The sequence below is a fragment of the Orbilia oligospora genome, assembly GCF_000225545.1.
Source record: "Orbilia oligospora ATCC 24927 unplaced genomic scaffold scaffold00007, whole genome shotgun sequence".
NCBI classification, from domain to species: Eukaryota; Fungi; Ascomycota; class Orbiliomycetes; order Orbiliales; family Orbiliaceae; genus Orbilia; species Orbilia oligospora.
The window spans coordinates 1,482,193-1,501,441 of NW_011645564.1; the positions used below are offsets into that span (position 1 = coordinate 1,482,193).

At 45.8% G+C, this 19,249-nt stretch overlaps 10 protein-coding genes across 10 annotated transcripts; 5 read left to right on the forward strand and 5 right to left on the reverse strand.

Annotated features, from left to right (window-relative positions):
* Positions 1-561: 561 nt before the first annotated feature.
* AOL_s00007g407 (uncharacterized protein) lies at positions 562-1,868 on the forward strand (the record flags this gene model as incomplete). The annotated part of the gene is made up of 3 exons (XM_011120308.1): positions 562-598; positions 674-694; positions 817-1,868. The coding sequence occupies 3 exons, from the start codon at positions 562-564 to the stop codon at positions 1,866-1,868; spliced, it is 1,110 nt and encodes a 369-aa protein (XP_011118610.1).
* A 203-nt stretch (positions 1,869-2,071) lies between these two features.
* AOL_s00007g408 (uncharacterized protein) lies at positions 2,072-2,958 on the reverse strand (the record flags this gene model as incomplete). Its single annotated transcript, XM_011120309.1, has 3 exons — positions 2,072-2,148; positions 2,221-2,840; positions 2,924-2,958. The coding sequence occupies 3 exons, from the start codon at positions 2,956-2,958 to the stop codon at positions 2,072-2,074; spliced, it is 732 nt and encodes a 243-aa protein (XP_011118611.1).
* A 173-nt stretch (positions 2,959-3,131) lies between these two features.
* On the forward strand, positions 3,132-6,094 carry AOL_s00007g409 (uncharacterized protein; the record flags this gene model as incomplete). Its single annotated transcript, XM_011120310.1, has 5 exons — positions 3,132-3,157; positions 3,220-3,356; positions 3,429-4,184; positions 4,309-5,717; positions 5,774-6,094. 5 exons carry the CDS (start codon positions 3,132-3,134, stop codon positions 6,092-6,094), a joined length of 2,649 nt encoding a protein of 882 aa, XP_011118612.1.
* A 618-nt stretch (positions 6,095-6,712) lies between these two features.
* Positions 6,713-7,495, reverse strand: AOL_s00007g410 (uncharacterized protein; the record flags this gene model as incomplete). Its single annotated transcript, XM_011120311.1, has 1 exon — positions 6,713-7,495. One exon carries the CDS (start codon positions 7,493-7,495, stop codon positions 6,713-6,715), a length of 783 nt encoding a protein of 260 aa, XP_011118613.1.
* Positions 7,496-8,013: 518 nt separating this feature from the next.
* On the forward strand, positions 8,014-9,492 carry AOL_s00007g411 (uncharacterized protein; the record flags this gene model as incomplete). Its single annotated transcript, XM_011120312.1, has 7 exons — positions 8,014-8,113; positions 8,288-8,372; positions 8,506-8,808; positions 8,895-9,001; positions 9,068-9,188; positions 9,255-9,343; positions 9,401-9,492. The coding sequence occupies 7 exons, from the start codon at positions 8,014-8,016 to the stop codon at positions 9,490-9,492; spliced, it is 897 nt and encodes a 298-aa protein (XP_011118614.1).
* A 349-nt stretch (positions 9,493-9,841) lies between these two features.
* AOL_s00007g412 (uncharacterized protein) lies at positions 9,842-11,169 on the reverse strand (the record flags this gene model as incomplete). The annotated part of the gene is made up of 3 exons (XM_011120313.1): positions 9,842-9,900; positions 9,962-10,331; positions 10,396-11,169. 3 exons carry the CDS (start codon positions 11,167-11,169, stop codon positions 9,842-9,844), a joined length of 1,203 nt encoding a protein of 400 aa, XP_011118615.1.
* A 260-nt stretch (positions 11,170-11,429) lies between these two features.
* AOL_s00007g413 (uncharacterized protein) lies at positions 11,430-13,031 on the forward strand (the record flags this gene model as incomplete). The annotated part of the gene is made up of 3 exons (XM_011120314.1): positions 11,430-11,525; positions 11,592-11,692; positions 11,771-13,031. 3 exons carry the CDS (start codon positions 11,430-11,432, stop codon positions 13,029-13,031), a joined length of 1,458 nt encoding a protein of 485 aa, XP_011118616.1.
* A 196-nt stretch (positions 13,032-13,227) lies between these two features.
* AOL_s00007g414 (uncharacterized protein) lies at positions 13,228-13,992 on the reverse strand (the record flags this gene model as incomplete). Its single annotated transcript, XM_011120315.1, has 1 exon — positions 13,228-13,992. The coding sequence occupies one exon, from the start codon at positions 13,990-13,992 to the stop codon at positions 13,228-13,230; it is 765 nt and encodes a 254-aa protein (XP_011118617.1).
* A 90-nt stretch (positions 13,993-14,082) lies between these two features.
* AOL_s00007g415 (uncharacterized protein) lies at positions 14,083-14,738 on the reverse strand (the record flags this gene model as incomplete). Its single annotated transcript, XM_011120316.1, has 2 exons — positions 14,083-14,276; positions 14,369-14,738. The coding sequence occupies 2 exons, from the start codon at positions 14,736-14,738 to the stop codon at positions 14,083-14,085; spliced, it is 564 nt and encodes a 187-aa protein (XP_011118618.1).
* Positions 14,739-15,976: 1,238 nt separating this feature from the next.
* Positions 15,977-18,298, forward strand: AOL_s00007g416 (uncharacterized protein; the record flags this gene model as incomplete). The annotated part of the gene is made up of 3 exons (XM_011120317.1): positions 15,977-17,122; positions 17,193-17,425; positions 17,485-18,298. The coding sequence occupies 3 exons, from the start codon at positions 15,977-15,979 to the stop codon at positions 18,296-18,298; spliced, it is 2,193 nt and encodes a 730-aa protein (XP_011118619.1).
* Positions 18,299-19,249: the final 951 nt, after the last annotated feature.

The following is a 19,249-nucleotide window of genomic DNA, read 5'->3' on the forward strand; positions in this document are numbered from 1 at the left end:
GATTTTAATTGGTATTTAAATCACCGAGGTCAATATGCATCGTCCCAATCGAATACTTAAGTAGTTACCATAGGATAATCGAATCCAAACATATACCTTAGCTTAGCCTCGAGGGACTGATTCAAGGTAGTGTGTTGAAGATGTTGGAATATAGGATAGAGCTACAGAGCTAAAGAGCTAGTTGGCCCCAGATCTTGGTACTGTACAATCTTGCATGGGTCTTTTGCATCTCTTCTATACAGCGCTCGGATTAATGTCGGGTAGTTTGGATCTCATGATCGTATATATAGACGAGAGACGAAACGATGGGGACCAAGACAGGGTTTAGGCTGAATAATCAATTCTTGCAATGTCAATTGATATAAATTGTCGCTTTTCCCCGGGTGCATTCAATGCAATAGTATTTCTCGATATATCTCTTGTTCTGGGATTCTATAAACTTTAAATTTAATTTAAAGCCTTTGACGTCACGGCCTTTTAATTAACACTACTCAACTTCAGTATATATATACATTACTCCTTGTGTATTAACGTTGATACTTACGTGTGAACGTCTTCAAGATGTCTTCCCCATTTGAACTTAAGTGGGGTATTCTAGGTAAGCTAGGGAAAGAAACCTCCACAATTGCACAAAATCTATCGAGGGATATAACTAACGAACCTCTTCAATTAGGCTGCGGATGGATTGCATCTGGTACGAAAACCGTTGAAGAGACCCACTCCAATTTACCACATTACCAACGCATCTCTTCCGATGCACAATGATCTCTAACCAAGCTGGCCTAAGTAATTAATGCGTATCTGACATATTTTCAGTTTTCACAAAGGACCTCCTTCTCGATCCTGCAAACCGTGGCGCTGGAGATATCAAGCACACAGTAGTCGCCGCCGGAACATCTTCCTCTGTTCCCCGCGCTGAAAAGTTCCTCTCAGACTGCGGTGTCCCAGAGGGGACTGCCGCTGCCTATGGTACTTACGAATCACTTGTCAACGACCCGAACGTTGACATTATCTATGTCGCAACCCCACATTCTCACCATTTCCCACACGTCTTACTCGCACTGAACGCTGGAAAACATGTTCTTTGCGAAAAGCCGTTCACTGTCAACGCCGATCAGGCAAAGATTCTATTTGATGTTGCAAAACAGAAGAATTTGTTTATTATGGAAGCAGTATGGACTCGTTTCTTCCCTTTGAGCATCGAAGTTAGGGAACTAGTCAAGTCCGGTAAGATCGGAGAGGTCAAGCGGGTACTATCAGACCTATCACTTCTGAACGAAGTTGAAACTGCATTCCCACCGGAGAATAGGATGGTCAATATGGATCTTGCTGGTGGCGCATTGTTGGATTTGGGGGTTTATTCGCTTACCTGGGTTTTCCAAATTTTGTACCACTTGGATGAGAACCCGAAGACTCCCAAGGTGGTGAGTCATGTTCAAAAGTATGGTGGTACTGGGTGCGATGAGACTACTACCGTCGTATGTCAATTTGAAAAGTCGACGGGAATTGCGATGACGAGTTTTAGGGTTGGACAGGATGTTGATGGGGAGGGAACTGGTGGGCCTGCGATTAGGATTTATGGAACGAAGGGGGAGATTCAAGTTGCGCATCCGGCGTATAAGCCGGTGAAGTACAGGGTTATTTTGAGGAAGGAGGAAGGAGGTGCAGGGGAGTGGATTGAGAAGAAGGATGAGGGTGGGTCTATGTACTGGCAAGCCGATGGGTGTGCGAGGGCGATTAGAGATGGGAAATTGGAGTGTGAAGTCATGCCGTGGAAGGAGACGGTGTCTGTCATGGAGGTTATGGATGAGACGAGGCGGCAGGGAGATTTGAAGTATCCAGAGGCGATTGAGAGCACCGCTCATTAATTATAAGATATATATCCCCGACGAAAGGAATGTTTAGGGGGGGGGCTTATGGTAGTGTGTATACATTAGACATTTGCATTTACAAGATATTGCGAGATAGTACTAGTAGTAGATCCAAGGTATTTTATATCAACAGTAAAACCACCCAGTCCGAACGCCAATAAACTCCAAGAAACCACAATTATGGGCAAAGATGTTTAAAATCATAATACTAATAGAAGCACTAACAATAGGATGAGAACAAATATCAATATTGCAATACAGCAACTGGAGTATTTATCTAGATCATAGTGATTAGTCTTACATCAATCATGTCATAAAAACAAGATAATCAATGAATATAGCAACTTACCTTCATTAGCTCTTGCAAACTCGGTTAGATTCTTCATACCTTTCTTCAGCCTGCCATCTACCCTTTCAGCAATAGCATCTGTTTCGTCGAGTATAACGGCTTGCTCTTCAAGCTCCCGACCCATATCATTTGCTTGCATTCGTAGATTCCCCACAGTTCTATAAACACTCTCTAATTGATCATCTTGATTCCGCATTAATTCCTGTTGATGTAGATGTTCGAACTGGGTGTAAGAGTCGTCGCCCGCTCTACTTCCGTTATCGTCATCATATGAAGATACCACGGTGGTAGGTTGCCGTCCCTTTGCAGAGCCAGCCATAATCGCAGCTTCCTTCCCCAGCTCCTCCTTGATATCGCTCAACTCTCCTTCTACCTCTCGAAGCCATTTTCGACGCTTGGCGACTGCTTCGACCTCAAGTCCAAACCGATACGGATCCCGTTCGCCTTCAGATACAGCGAGGCGCAAGTCTTCGAGGTCGATTTCGAGGTCTGCTAAAGCGTCTTCGAGCTCGGAATGGGCGGAAGTGAGTTCAGGAGATGTGCGACTAGACGCCAAGGAACGGATTCGCAGGTAGGAGGAGAATAGCTGGCGGGTGGTGTGTAGAAGCGCAGTTACGTCCCTGATGGTGGTCGAGATATCGCATTAGTAGGGGTTGTATGGAGAGGCATTTAGCTGCCTAGGAACATGGAACAGGACACACACTGCTGGACTTGGATGAAAGGGTCGTCGCCGTTCATTGTGAGAGGGTGTAGCTAACCGCTGCCCGCTGCTCCGGTGATGTTGATATCAATCGGGCTGTAGCTGCCGCAGAGCCTGCCCGTAGATGTAGAAAGTTGGCTGGCGATATGATGGTGTTCTGTTGCAAGAGGATGTTGTCGCTGTGTGGTCTCGTAACGGTTTGAACTCGGTGATGACGTTGGTTGTTGCCCGGTTGTTGTGCGTTTGTTTATTCTGCTTTGTGTGCAACGCGCAGCTGGAAAAACATTCAACGTCGACAGCTTCCAAGCTCCAAAGACACCAAACCAACCTGCCCTCCTCGTCCTCGTCACCTCCATCCACATTCAACCTCCACCCCACATCATCATCGCCATCATCGCCATCACGTCACCAACCTCAATCAAGCATAGCCAAGCTTGTATTAACCTTAGTATCATCATAAACTACCGTTGTTATTAAAACGACAGCTCTTACCAAGCTCTCACGATAGTTTCGTCAGCTCGTAAGCGTCGTGCAAGCGGCCGCAGGCAACCAGCTGCCTCAGCTCGCAGAAAGCCAGTCTCGAAGAAGAAAGTTGACACCGAGCCTACCGAGGACCTTGATATTCTTTCTGAGTCCGAAATCGAAATCAATCCTGACAAACAAACCTCCAAGTCATCAACCATCAAGACACCTCGTCGTCGACTTGCTGCTTCAACCGAAGACGATACTCGAGAAGAAGACGAACCTTCCCCACACGGAGATCCTGTCAAGAAAGAGTCACCCATCGCTCTAACGACTCCTCACCCTAGATACTTCCTTCGTGGCAGAGGTGGACCTCAATTGACTCCTGTTGTGTTGAAAGCACCAAAACCTGTATTCAAAAATCCCGAACTAGAACACGAGGACGAGCAAATCGAAGATTCTGAAGACGAAGAAGATATAGAAGACCTCGAAGACGAGGAGATTGAAGATTTTGAAGACAAACAGATTGAAGGCCTTGAAGACGAGCAAATTGAAGACCTTGAAGACGAGGAGATCGAGCACCTCACCACCATATCAACCAATTTCACAGAAAAATTCGGTGATTTACTCGGCATCGCGGTTACGATAGCGTCGGAATCCGAACCCGAGTTTCATCCTACCGAGCCAGGGAAGAAGGACGAGTCTACCCTGGCCGCTGAGAAAGTAGTTATGGAGAAGTTTCTCCGTGAATGGCGTCAAGACGCGGTCAATAAACACCAATACGACTCAGCAATTTTCATAGGTGATAAGCTGCTCGCGTTGACCAGTTGAGTATTCCCTGCAGTCCCTCGATTCATGCTAGCTTCTAGAAATATAGCTAGTGGGCAATTGAGCTGAGCTCTGGCTAACTTGGTAACCTCGCAAAGATGACCCCAACGACGCTTTCTTCTTGGCTCAGATTCATTTCTCCACTGGCCAATATACCCGAGCCCAGGCCTTTCTTGATGGCACTGGTTTGATTCAAAAATCCGCACCATGCAAATATCTCTACGCTCTCTCTCAGATCAAACAGAACAAATACGAAGAAGCGCTCCAGACACTTGGTGATGAGAGCCCCATCGTCTCGAACCCTCATAATCTTAGGAAGCGTGGGACATCTCGAGCTAATGAGGAGAAATATGAAGCTGCCATGTGTTATCTTCGTGGGGTGATTTACACGAAGCAAGGTGCCTACGACAAAGCTAAGGAAGCTTACAAAACTGCTGTCAAGATTGACGTCAGGTGCTTTGAAGCCTTCGACACACTGATGCGCAACAACCTCCTCAGCCCCGAGGAGGAATGGGAATTCATTTCAGAGATCGACTTTGACTCGATGGCTGCCAGCGTCGGTGGAGCACAGGGAGAAGCCACAACTCAATTCTTGAAAGCATTGTACACCACTCGACTGAGCAAGTATAGAAACAGCTCGAAATTCGATGATGCCATCGCGTTGCTTTCAACTCAGTATCCGCTCGCAGACAACCACGATATTGTTCTCGCCAAGGCCGAGCTACTCTACACCCAGTGCCGCTTTGAAGAATCGCTCAAGCTTGTCAAGGAACTTCTGGTGAAGGACAAATACAACTTCAAACTCTACCCGGTCTACATAGCATGTCTTTTCGAATTGGGAAAGAAGAATGAGTTGTTCCTCATGTCTCATGACCTTGCTGACAACCATCGCGAAGAACCTGTTACTTATGTCGCTATTGGTGCATACTACATGCTTATCGATCGATTGGCTGAAGCTCGTAGGTTCTTTTCCAAGGCCTCTGTCATGGACCCTTCGTTTGGACCAGCATGGATTGGGTTCGCCCATACTTTCGCCGCCGAGGGAGAACACGATCAAGCGATTTCTGCGTATTCTGCCGCCGCTAAGCTATTCCAGGGGACCCATCTCCCTCAGATGTTTCTTGGGATGCAACATCTTCAGCTCAACAATATCACGCTCGCGGATGAATACCTTCAGATTGCTTGGGGCCTTTGCAAGACCGACCCCTTGCTCATGAACGAGCTTGGCGTTGTCTTCTACCACAATGAGCATCTCCACGAAGCCGTCAAGATGTTCCTGAACGGGATCAAGCTCGCCGACGAGATCGGAGGCGATCCAAAGACATACGTCCAGTTCCGCACGAATTTGGGACATGCCTACCGACGGCTTGGAAGGTATGGTGAAGCCATCGAAGAGTTCACCCATGCGATCCGGATCGGTGGAAACGAGGCCAACATCCGCTGCTCGATGGGCCTCTGCTGTCTGATGGAGGGCAAAACGAGGGATGCCATCGGGCATCTCCACGAGGTTTGTCTCAGCATTTCTCATAAAGGTAGATAAGGAAACTAACTGAACTTTGATAGGCGCTCTCCCTCGTCCCACAGGATCCCGTTGCGACGGAGCTTCTAGAGCAAGCTCTGTTGAAGTCGGCCGACGAGCCTTTCGAGCCGACATACTACCTCCCAGATGGCAGTGCCATCGTCCCTACCGACAGGGACTTTGACAAGTTGCTTGGGGAGGACAAGATCCAGCGGTCGTTGCCCAGCGACCCTGGTTCGTCGGCGCAAGCCAATTCTGGGCGTATCGCCGGGACTGTCCGGCGAGGAAGGGTTGGGGGTGCTCGGGGGTCCCGCCGGGGGGAACCAGACCCGAGCGTTATGGATGTTAGTGATTCCGAATTTTAAACGTCGGTCGTCTGGGGCTGCTATTTGGAATCTCTGACATCTATTTCGTTCTGGTTTGTGTTTCTTTCCTTGGGGCCCCCTTGCACATTTTTTGTTTTTTTGTTTTTTTGTTTATTGTTAGCGGGGGGCATTTTTATTATTGTTATGGCGTTGTACATAAGAAAAAAGCATGGAGGCGTTCTGGGGGGGTGTTCTGCTTTTTTCTTCCTTGTTAAATCATGATATCAATACAAGGAGGTTTTGTGCGTGCATCATTACTGCTTCTTACCATTGCGTTAGCGATGGATTAGGGGGAGTATTCTAGTGAATATCGTACGGTAAATTGAAGTAGGGGAAGTTAGACCCGAGTGACTGTAAACTCTTAAATCATACAGTGTCCCCTAAACCCCTAGGTATATATGGCCGAAGCATATATATCTACATTGGCTGTGGTGGTAGTGAGCAGAGCTAGGGTGATTGATAACAACCAAATATCATTGAATGGATTATATCTAGGGAATGATCCGGAAAGGATCGATATTATATATACAGAAGAAAAGATCCCATACGCCAATATGTATAAGTAGTATTTAAGTACGCATCGTACAGAACCTCTCTAGTAAATGCATGTCTCTAGCTCTACTGTTGCTTCGCCGCCTTTGCATCTAATCTTCTTCTTTTCAAGAAATTCCCCAATAACCTCCAGGCGATCACCACTGCAGTCGCAGGCCAGAAAGTCTGCATGATAAAAGTCCATATCCAAGGTCTCCGTCTCTTATACCTCCCCACGAACAATCCGATTTCCTTCTTCAGTTCCTCTTCACTATCGTTGTTCCAGATGACCACATCAGCGAAGCCAATCTTCTTGTCCAAGGGCATCTGACTGGCTATCCGTTTCTCTCCGTCATCTCTTGTTAAGAAAGCATCTCGTTTTAATAGTCTTTCCAACTGTAGTTCCGGTTCCAATCCTACCAATAACGATACACCACAGTAGACATCCAATCTACTTTCAAAAAGTAAGGGGATATCTAACACGACAGCCCAATGTCCACGTAACCAATAATAAACAATCCCTCTAAATATCGCCCAACGTACAGCGGGGTGTACGATCCCATTGAGAATTTTAATATCTCTTTTATTCGCTTCGGAGGTACCGAATACCCTTCGACCGAGGACTTTTCGGTTTATACTGGGCCCCAGGGGGGAAGGGTTTGGATCCGTTTCAGGGTCGTGGAGGAGACCCGGGGTGGTGGAGAGGAAGTTTTTGAGGATCTTGCGGTAGGCGGGGGTTCCTGGGAGGATTACGGAGTGGGCGAGGGAGTCGGCGTCGATTACGGGGAGGGAGTGGGGTTCTGAGGAGAAGATGTTGGAGACTGTGGATTTGCCAGTGGCGATGCCGCCGGTTAGGCCTATTAGGAGCATGGTGGTTCCTGTTACTCCTGCTTTCTTCGTCTTTCTATTTAATTATATTAATCTTGTATTTTTTTTCTTGGAGGGTTTAGTCTAGTAGGATTGTAATAATGCTGGGAGGGTGTTAATATTGAGGTTATTGAGATTATGGATGGTGGATGGTGGATGGTATCGGAGCATGAAGATGGAGATATCGGCATGACAGGGGGAAAGATGATATTTGGCAATGACATACACATGTGTTTAAGTTTATAGCGAATTGTCGCAGCAAAACAGCCCCGGTTGTCGGTTATCGATCGGATGGCGTAATGCAAATGTCTTGACCCCGGTCGGGTCACCGATTTCTGTCCTGTCCGTCTGTCTGTCTTTGTCTTGGTTCGTTCGATAAGTATGACCCGTACGTAACTAGTGCGGGCTAATGAAAAGCTTGGGTCAAAGTCTTGATTGTATTCTCCATTCATACGTTTCTGCATCTTATATTCTCCCATTTGCATATTTGTTCAGCATTACATTATTATACTTAATTATCAATGGCAAAGAAAAAGGTCCTCGTAACCGGCGCCACAGGTCTTCTCGGCCGCCAAGTCGTTAGAGCATTTGACGAAGCGGGATGGGATGTTATCGGCACAGGTGCGTATGGTAGCATGTCCATGTCATGTCATTGGATATCGATAGTCTCCCTCTCTTTCTCTCCTTCTATCTTTCTTTCTCCAGTTTTGCGGGGAAAATCCCGAACTTTTAGGCCGCGTTTAAAAAAAGGGCTTAGAGACAGTCAAGATCTAACGAATGTGGAGCCACGGTCAGGTTTTTCACGTGCCAATCCACCCCGGATTCTAAAGCTCGATATCACGAATCAAGAGGATGTGGAGAAGGTCTTGGACGATGTCAAGTATGTTTAACTTTGAGCTTCCCAAATCTCATTATAATAATATTATTATTATTGCTATTTCTTGTGATTACGTAATTTATCTCCATAAACAAGAACTGTGACGCTAATTAAATTCTTTCGCGGTGAAACACAGACCGGCCATTATCATCCATTGTGCTGCTGAGAAGTCACCAGATAGATGCGCTTCCGATCCAGATGGCACAAAAGCCTTGAACGTCGCTGCGTCTCAGCTTCTTGCCGAACAGACTGCCGCTCGTAATATTGTGCTTGTATACATTTCCACAGACTATGTTTTTGATGGAACTCCTGGTGGAGCACCGTACGAGACCGATGCGGAGACCAGTCCACCGAACTTTTACGGTGAGACGAAGCGTGATGGCGAGATCGCCGTGATTAAGGCTAGTGATAGGGCAGTGGTGCTTAGAGTGCCCTTGTTGTATGATCCCTTTCTCCCTCTCGTTTCTATTAGTTGAAAGGAGTATTGATATATGAGGGTGAGGTTAACATTGTTGGATTGGTTAGGTTTGGTTCCGGAGACAATTCTGAAAGTGCGGTCAATGTTTTGATTGATACCATTTGGAATAAATCTGGGAAAGAGAAAGTTGATATGGATCATTGGGCGATTCGATGTATGTTTCCTCCCAAACCTCAAACCTTAATCTTAGGCCAGCCTTCCTGACCAAGTGATACAATAGACCCAACAAACACCGAAGATGTCGCTAGAGTTCTCAAGGATATAGCAGAAAAATACACATCGGAGGACCCGACAAAACTCCCAAGGATTCTGCAGTTCAGCTCGGAGGATAGGTGTACTAAGTATGTGCTCACGAAGTACCTGGAATGTTAAGACTTGGAATAACCTGATTGACATGCTACTGGCAGATACGAAATCTGCGAACGGCTCGCACAGGCCCTGGGCCTTCCTATGCCTCATATTGTCGCGAATAGCACTGTAGACCCGAACCCCTCTGGTGAGTTGAGCACCTTTGAAATGGCACGGATATGTCAAAGCTTGCTAATATTAGTAGTCAAACGTCCTTACGATTGTCACTTATCGACCAAGGCGCTCAAGGACCTCGGAATTAATGTCACAACAATGGATTTTGAAGCTTGGTGGTAAGTGTCTCACAGTCATGCAATTGTGAACGAGTACTTACATGTGAGCATCAAGGAAACGAGAACTTCGCGCATATAAAAAGTAACGAATCATTTGAAAAGCGAGTTGGAGGGTGCATTTCGGGACGTTCCATCATTACTGCAGAAACTTGCATATTTCATTCTGGTTCTGTAGACATGAAAAAACCACACGAGCATTACATTAGCGATGTGCATGAGGAATAGCCGGGTTTTGAATGCATTAGTATAGCTTACCTCTGATGATACAAGCCCATTTCCTCCACACCTGATATCCTTCATATAGTCAATAAGGAAAAAAGAGGCAGCGTTCCTTTTAAAACAAATCACAACTTTTAAGAAAGAAGATCTGCGACGTTCATTGGCATCTCATCGATCTGGGTGGAGTAGTACACTAAAATGAGTGTCAGCGCCATTCCATTTCGTATCATTAGACCAAACAAAAGAATACTCACATTCAATATCTCTCAAAATCCTGACATCTTCGCTTGTGACAAAGTTGATAGCGACACCCTTCCTGCCGAATCTTCCACTACGACCGATACGGTGGATATAATTTTCACGGTTACTGGGTAAATCGTAATTGATGACCAAGCTGACCTGTTGAACGTCGATACCACGTGCCCAGACATCTGTAGAAATTAAAACTCGAGAGTTTCCTTGTCTGAATTCGCTCATAATGGCATCTCTTTCTTTCTGTGCCATTTCTCCGTGCATGCTGGAAACAGTGAAATTTGCGTCTCGCATCTTGTCGGTTAACCAGTCGACCTTGCGGCGGGTATTGCAGAAGATGACAGCTTGGGTGATTGTGAGGGTGTCGTAGAGCTAAATTAAATATTTGTTAGCATGATATCGTTACTTTCGTTATAATAGCTGAGAGAAAACATACATCGCAGAGAGTATCGAACTTCCAGTCCTCCTTCTCAACGGCAATGAAATACTGCTTCAACCCTTCTAAAGTCAACTCATCACGTTTGACAAGAATCCTGACTGGGTCTGTCATGAACTTTGTTGTCATATCTAGGACATCGTATGGAAGTGTAGCGCTGACAACCACAACCTGGGTTGCTGGTGGCAAGTAACGATACACATCGTAAATCTGCTCTCTGAAACCCTTGTTCAATAGTTCGTCTGCTTCATCAAGAACCAACATCTTGATATGACGAGTGCGTAGGTTTCGACGACGAATCATATCTGCCACACGACCTGGAGTTCCCGAAACAACATGCTGTCCGTGGTCGAGCTTGCGGATATCTTCTCCAACATTGGTTCCACCGATACAAGCGTGACATTGAACGTTCATATAGTCTCCCAATGCCATCACTACATTCTGAATCTGTGTCGCCAATTCACGGGTCGGAGAAAGGACCAGTGCTTGTGTTTCACGGAGCGAGGTGTCGATGACTTGGAGGATCGAAATGGAGAATGTGGCTGTTTTACCGGTACCAGACTGGGCCTGTGCGATTGTGTCACGGCCCTTACAGATCTGGACGATAGCACGAGATTGAACGGCCGACGGGGATTCGTAGCCGTACGCGTAGATCCCACGGAGGAGGTTTTCTTTCAGGTGCATGGCCTCGAAGGTCGGGGCGACGGTGACCTCCTTAGAGGTAGCAAATTCCTGGCGCTCATCTTCGCGCTTGTCGAGTCCGGCGTCGGCCATGATTGTGGAAAGGAAGGATTATAGTTGTGGGTGGTAGTTGGAGTTAGTCGGTGGTTGGTTGGAAGTGAAGATGTGATGAGGTTTTGAATCTATGATCTGGGGAAGAAGCGAGAATTTTTGAATGGAAACTCTGACTCGACTAAATATATTATTAGACTCGGCGCGACTTCAACCTCATCGCCACCAACCTGGTCCCTAGCTCAAGATTGAAAAGAAAACAGCTTCCGTTACGCTTATTCCCTCCCGACCATCAATTCATAATGACGACAACCCTCGAGAACCAGCGTCTCCTCCATGAGGAACTCGAGCGCCTTGAACAAGCCGTCGCGGACCGTCTAGCAGAAGAAGCGCGAACAGTAGGACTCGCCATTGCCTCCAAGAAAACCGCCATTCGTTATATATACTTACCCATGTTCATACAGATACGCGATCGTCTGATCCGAGATCACGAAGTAGGTCATTTCTTGACTCGATTTGAGAACCAGAGTAAACGCTTATACGATCTCTACACAGATGAAGATGGGTACGTGACTTGCTTCCCTTCCTCCATATCCCACCATTCGAAAAAAAAACTAGCTAACTTTGAACTGATAACTATTAGATCCCGAGATAAAGAGATAAATAACCTCTCTCACGGCGACCCATTCGTCGAATTCTACTCTCAACTAAATGAAATCCGAGATTTCCACCGCCGGTACCCAAATGAACCCGTCGAAGACCTTGCGCGGACCTACAAGCGTCGTCCACCTCTCGAAGGCGAAATCTCAATGATCGATAATATGTTCACCGGCGAGGAATTCCACGGCCGTTTCTTCGATCTTACCCAATTACATGAACAGTATCTCAATCTCAAAGGGGTGAAAAGGATATTATACCTTCACTTTCTCAACATCTTTGACAAATTCGAGGATTTTCCAAAGGCAAATAAGAACGATGCGTATTTTACGTACTTGACGAATTTGGCAGAATATTTAGAAGGATTCTTAAGGAAGACCAGGCCATTAAGTAATCCTGATGCTGTTATTAGAGGGTTTGGAGAAGAGTTCGAGGAGGCCTGGAAGGCAGGTACGGTGGCTGGGTGGGAGAGTGGTGCTGCCGTTGAGAAATCGGCAGGGATCTGGTGCGATGCTTGCGAAAAGGCGTTCACAAACGAGAATACCTACAACAGCCATCTGAACGGGAACAAGCATAAGAAGGCAGCGGCAGCAAAGGGTACAGACGGGGCTGATTCTGGTGTGACAAAGCCAGTTGAAGCGATAGAGAACCTGAAACACAAAGCTATCGCTGAACGTGAATTCCGAATCAAGAAACTGACGGAACTCATGTCGAAAGAACGAGAGGATACCAAAACCAACGTTGAGCGCAAAGCCTCACTCACAGAACGTGAGCGACAAGCCGAGCTCGAGGCCCTATTCCAGGATACCCAGGTCACATTGGGTGCCACTCATCTGGATGACGATGATGATGAAGATGACGAAGACAAGATCTACAATCCTCTAAAACTCCCGCTTGCATGGGATGGAAAGCCCATTCCATTCTGGCTGTATAAACTCCATGGGTTGGGAGTCGAGTATACTTGCGAAATATGTGGTAATTTCGTGTATATGGGACGACGAGCATTTGATAAACATTTTACGGAAGCCCGACATGTTCACGGACTACGTTGTCTGGGAATCACGAACCCTACGGTATTTAGGGAGATCACAAATATCGAGGAGGCGTTGGCTTTCAATGATAAGCTGAAGACGGATAAGAAACAGGCACAGGTGACACAGGACAATGTTGTGCAGATGGAGGATGGAGAGGGAAATGTCATGCCTGAGAAGGTTTATTACGATTTGCAAAAGCAAGGACTGCTGTAGAAGGTTATGCTTGATATCATTCTATTCGCAATGTACTATTGGAGTTTGGTTAGGGAGATCTTTTTATACAGACTGGGAATCGTGGGATTCTAATAATTTTTTTTTAGTGTATTATAAATTATGACCTCGGAACCTAACTGTTTCCTTCTTTCCCTTGCCTCGATATCTCTGAAGTCTAAGCGTTCACACTTAGTTATCAAGATCGGTCAGCCCTAGAATCACCACACCAGTCTTCTTTCCAAAGCCAGAGGTACCCATCGCGATGCCCCATATCACCTCCCCATCTACCAAATATCCCAAAAGGTGTCATGAACGCCGCCCAATATAATATCCCGCCACCTGCATATGTTATCACCAACATAACCCTACCGGACGCAGGGAATATCCTCCCCCGAAGGTGCACCTTGCCTTCCCTATGGTCCGCAATTCCCTGGAGCATGAGGAATCCCCCATTTGTTTGGTCCTCCCGTAACCACGCGTACGGTTCAAAATAGTCATCCTCGTAGTCGAGTCCAGAAGTCGACCCATCCATAGTCTGGCCAATACCATTGGTACGAGCACTCTCACCTACTACTATAAAATTTACACCTATTATCCCTAAGTCAAGGTGCCGTGGTAGGCCGTATCCATTAAATCCCATCCAAGCTCCATCCTCTAAAAATTCTTTAGAAGTCATTATTTCTAAATGACAACTCGCGAAATCCTTAGGATCGCTTTTAAAAGGAAGTGGCAGCTTCATGAAGCTCTCGAAGGGGATATCTATCGCTAGCGGACCTGAACTTGTACGCCGCGAATCAACCGCCGGTGGACTACTTGATTGGATACGAGAATCATTCGATAGTTTCAATAGTTTGGATTTGTATCCTAACAACCCCACTGACCTGACACATAACTCCTGAAATTGGAATGCAGAGATTACCTCCCTTTCCTGGGGTGCGTCATCCTGGGCTGGTTGGTCCATTGTATCAATATAAGGAGCTGACTCCATATCTAGCGCATGTACAAGGTCGGTCCAGCTTTCGTGGACGATTCTTTGTCCTTCTTCAAAATTCTAAACAAAGATGGAGTCTTCCTCGTCTTCTTGTCTGCTAATGGCCTGTGCTGGGACCGGGGATGAGAGAAGGTAAGTCGTTATCCAAAAAGAGAAAATATATCTATGTGCTACTGGGAGATCATGGAATCTGCCCAGTTTTCCCAGGTTGTGCAAGTGAACTGGTCTGTGGAGATTCAACTGGGTGAAAGGATCTATAGATATAAAATTTGTTTTAGATATGAAACCCACGGTAACGCTCTAGACTATAGGAATCGTATAATTGAAAAGGTATTAAAACACTCACGAGCCCTAGCGGCCATGATCCCTCCGTATTGTAGGAAATCTCGGGTAAAAGACGGAGACATAAGTTTGTACTCTTCCGCAAGTATTGTCCAACAGTTATAATCCGCTTTTGCGTATAATTCACACTCTTCTGGTGACATGCCGGCAGTAATTGGATTTCTGGTCCATTTGACACGGAGATCGTCTAATTCGTATCGTCCCAGGAGTTGTCTTAGCGATCCGTGATTTGGTACATCGACAATGGCCTTGTAGATTTGCCAGTCGTGAATTGCGAGTCTGATTTTGCGAGATACGTAAGAGAGAGAGGATAGAGAATTGTATGGTAGGTATGAAGCGATTTGACGGAGGATCTCTAGTGGGAGTCGGTCCATTCTTTATTAATATATTGAATTTCGGGATTTCGTGCCGCAATAAAACTCAGAAGTTACGAAGTCACGTAGAGATTAGTACGCCCTAGTAGTCGAGTACTAGTGTAAGTATACTGTCTATAAAAATGAACTCGCTATCGATATATCTGTGTTGGCGGGGTAAGCGGTGTGGACCTGGGAACGAGACCAGTGTGGACCGCGTCTGCAATACGAGACTCGTAGGCGGCGTGATTGTAGAACATACTGCATACATATAGTTCCTAGCCTCGAATCCACGTAGTTCCTCTCTACCCTCACCCTGCGCCTAGTCTCGAGACTAGTAGTTCCTAGGAACTGTGCATAGCTGCACATGGGATCCAGACCAGTTATAAACCTGAAATTTCGCTTAGCCGGTCTGGATCAAGACCTTTGACTTCAGACCCATACTTGAGATTCTAGACAAACGGGGACCATAGGCAATCTGGTGCACGTGCAGGATATGTGGATCTAATACCAATGTTCTATATATATATCGCGTACGTACGATCTCGTCCCTTGGCTGTAAGGTTTGTCGGGTTATATTATATACAAATCCTCTGATACTGAAAGGTGTTGCTGTTGTATTTTCTACCTCTAACTTTGGAGGACTTAAATTACCAAGCCAACTGATTGAATGTCAAGACTAATGAAACAGTCACGTTGGTAGACCTATGGGGATTTAACATGATGAGTGAGCTTATGAGATCCGATTAGAAGGCCCGCCTCTGCTCTTATAGAATCGGGTACCCCGGCGATCTCGGCGGAATGTAGCCTTTTAGCTTTCTGGGATTAGGATTCTGTGTAACGGTGGACGGACAATGCGGCATATGGCATGCTTGTATGCGTCTTTGTCAACCTAGGTGAACGTCGAAGGCTTAAGATCCTAGATCAATAGAATAAAATTAAAAAAAAAAATTAAAACTATCACCAATCCATCCATTCTACACACATCTCGTCCTGTCACATTTTCTATATTTCAATTAATCTCCGGGTACATATCTTGATTTTAGTTTAGTCTGGATCTGATCTAGCCAGGCGCCAGCCAGCTGGCACAGTCGACAGTCAACTCGTTGACGTCAAAATCCAACACTACAGTGACACTCACTACGTACTATCCATATGCATACTTAATATCGCGTTCGACACCAGTAGATCATTAACTAACATCGGCTTCAAATATTATCCGACTACTTGCCTTTTCAACTTTTAACTAACTTAAAAAAATGGTTTACGAAGACTCGAATTCCGATTTCAGCTCATACGATGAAGTCCCCGAGTTTTCCGGTCTGACTGGTGACCAGGCCCCAGCTCCCAGCCCATCAACGGATACAGTCACATGCCAAGCATCACAAATCCAGCCTGCAAACGCTGGATCTCATGGATCGATATCCGTGTCACCAAACTTAGACTCCGGACCTCATCATATTCTAGAAACTGAAAATACTCCACAAATCGAGGCCAAATATGAATTTAGTGATGGTAATGAGTCCGAGGACTTGCAATACCAGTCTTCGGCTGGTTCTTCAACAATACATTCTTCGTCTACTCGAAATATCCTCCAGAAAGCTCATAACGCTCTCTCACATCCTGTGGCTACTTCTCGAAAATTTAAGGCTCATCATTATCATACCCATCACGAAAGGAAGGGGAAACGAAAACCCCAGAGATTATGCCAAGAACTTGCCAAAGCTGAAGCCGGATCCGCCCGTCCAATAATGTCACCAACGAATAAATCGAATAGTTCATCCCATCCCGTCAAATCAAAAGTAAAACATGTCGTATCATCTTTTTCAAAATCTCACCCAAAGCGTCTTACAAAAGTACTTGCGTCAAACACTCTTTCGAATCATATTCTAGGTTTAGATCTTGATCCGTTCCGTCTTACAAAATCCGATGTGGAGTTTATTCAACTGGTATCAAAGCGTCGTTTTGAAACCGATGGCCAAGTCATCAGTGAGCGTGAGCAACGGCTCCGCGAGCTCAAGATTGCTAGGCAGAAGATGTTGGTCAACTGGGTTTCTGATCGGCATATTCGTTCTGCATCGGTTGTTCGAGCTAAAGCACTGAAGTACCCTGACCTTGATAAAACGATCGAGGAGGAAGGTTTTATGAAGTATTTTGGTGATGTGGCTCTATATTTCTCGCAAAGATTCATTCCCATCTATACAAGTCCCTGGGAAGAAATACCGCGGTATGATAGTTCCAGGACGATGAGCCATGTTGAGAGAATTGCTATTGGGATGGCGCCGTTCCAAGAATGGGCTATGGTTATAAGAAATGTGTATAGATGGGAGGATCCAGTCAAGACGGCGAGATGGATGGCTATATATACGGTATTATGGTGGTCGGGGTATCTAATTACCTTTGGGGTAGGTGGATTGTATATCCTGAATGTTCGATGGTTTATACATGATTGCTAACCGAATTTCCATCTGAAAGTACGCATACCTTATCTCACGGGTGTTGAGGAACCGCCAGGATTGGAACGAGGTGAAAAGGGTTAAGGGAGCCATATATAGAGCCAGAGATCAACAACAGAATGTACGGCGAATCACAGAGTTAATAGAACGACATGGATCGGATGGATGGGTCGAAGCGCTTCCTGATAGTTTTGGTTCATGGGCGCAACTTAAACTTGGAGATTTCGCGGATGCGTTGGAAATCATAAGAAAGTACGCGATAAGCCTTCTTTCAAAATCCTTCTGATTGTTTATGCTGACCTAAGACCTAGTTTCTACGAATGGCGAGACCCAGAGCAGACAGTATTTACCCTCATCTTCTTCGGGGCCTGTTTGCTTATCGGGATGTTCACAAGCATGGCATATTGCTGGCGTATTGTAACATTTGTATTTGGGCTCTGGTTTTTTATTTCTTCTCCCATCGCCAGCCGTTACCCGCGATACCGATTGGTTGTCAGTCCATTCAAATGGATATTCTGGGGAATTCCAACACATGCCGACATTGCATATTCAGAGTTTCGAGCGGATGCTGCCAATGCTGTTAGCGATCCAGATATGAAAAAGAAATCGGCGAAGCGGAATGCCAAGAGGAGGAGAGCTGCGGATTTTGAAACTCCTGTTATGGTTATTGACGACGATGTTGAGGATGAAGAGGAAGGTGATGATGGGTATACAACTTCGCCAGATCTAGACGAGGGTGATAATTACGATCCTGAAGAGCTAATCTCACCACATGATATGGAGCGGGATCCGGAGAGCCTGGGTGGCAAACAATATATTGGGGTGATATACTGTGGATTTAGGTGTATATACCGAGGGCATCCGGGGAAGTTGTACCTCTCAGATTATGGGTTAGTGTTTGAAACAGAGGTTAGTAAGAAGGTGATGCTCGAGATCAAATGGAGGGATGTCAAAAAGATTGAGAAAGAAGAGAGCTTATCCATGGGGAAAGTGGGGAAGGTGCATGCACTTGGGGTGGCTATGGCTTGTGGGGAAAGGATTAAATTTGAAGCCATGCTGAAGAGAGACTTGGCATTTAACCGGATCATTGGATTTTCAGGGCTCCAGTGGCAAAGTGAGGCTTAAGCCCACATATTGTATACTTAAGTACTTAGTTATCGCGTCCAGTTTAAATAATTTATTAATATTCGTATACTATGCATACTATGTACACGGGCATTCTTTCTGTATGCCAATTAGTCTTGTATTGGACTGCTTCGGAATGCTGAACGCCCAATCAATATAGCATGCGAGCAACTAGAGCTATTAGATTGGCTTCAACCTACCCTCAAGGTTTAACTTATGGTGTTTATCAGTGGTCTGGGCACACAAAGTTCTTAAATTAAGAGAAGTTGTGTCACCTAACGTGCACAAGTCTCTTAAACTAAGAGAGTTATTCCATCCAGTTGTTGCATTTTTTGCGTTGCCCATCCGCTTCTGATTAGAAAATTTCCCTTTTTCACCTTGGATCCTTCAACCCCTTTCAAGTTCTGCCAGTGTCTGCCAGCATCTGCCAGCAGTCACTGACCGTCCAGCCCTTGGATCGAATAGAGTTGGAAAAAAAAAACGTTCCTTGCCGCGCGCTATCCTAATTGAGGTCGCAGGCCGCCGATATTTACACCTTGCGCATTACGTCTCCCCGTATTGCAATTGCGAGCACCTTATGATTCTTCGAATTCCCCCAGTTATGACGGTTTCGGACCTAACCCTGATATATGGCGACGGGTTTGAACCTTTCATCGACCGATGAGAGACAAAAAAAGGAAAGCATTTTTTTCTTCTCTATTTCACGGAATACATAACCTATCGATTTCTCCTCGGTCTTGATTTTTTTGGTCGGCCTCAGATATAGCTCCCGTTAGGAGCGCGGCGCGTACGTACGGGTTGATATAAGGCAAATACGAGGTGTCCTCCACTATTGTCAACAGTGCGTATAAGGATGAATACCAGGACTCAGAAGCCGACTATGGACTGCCAAATATCTCCGAAGCATTGGGCATCTTTCGACATCTTCCTCTGATGGGTGCGAATATCTTC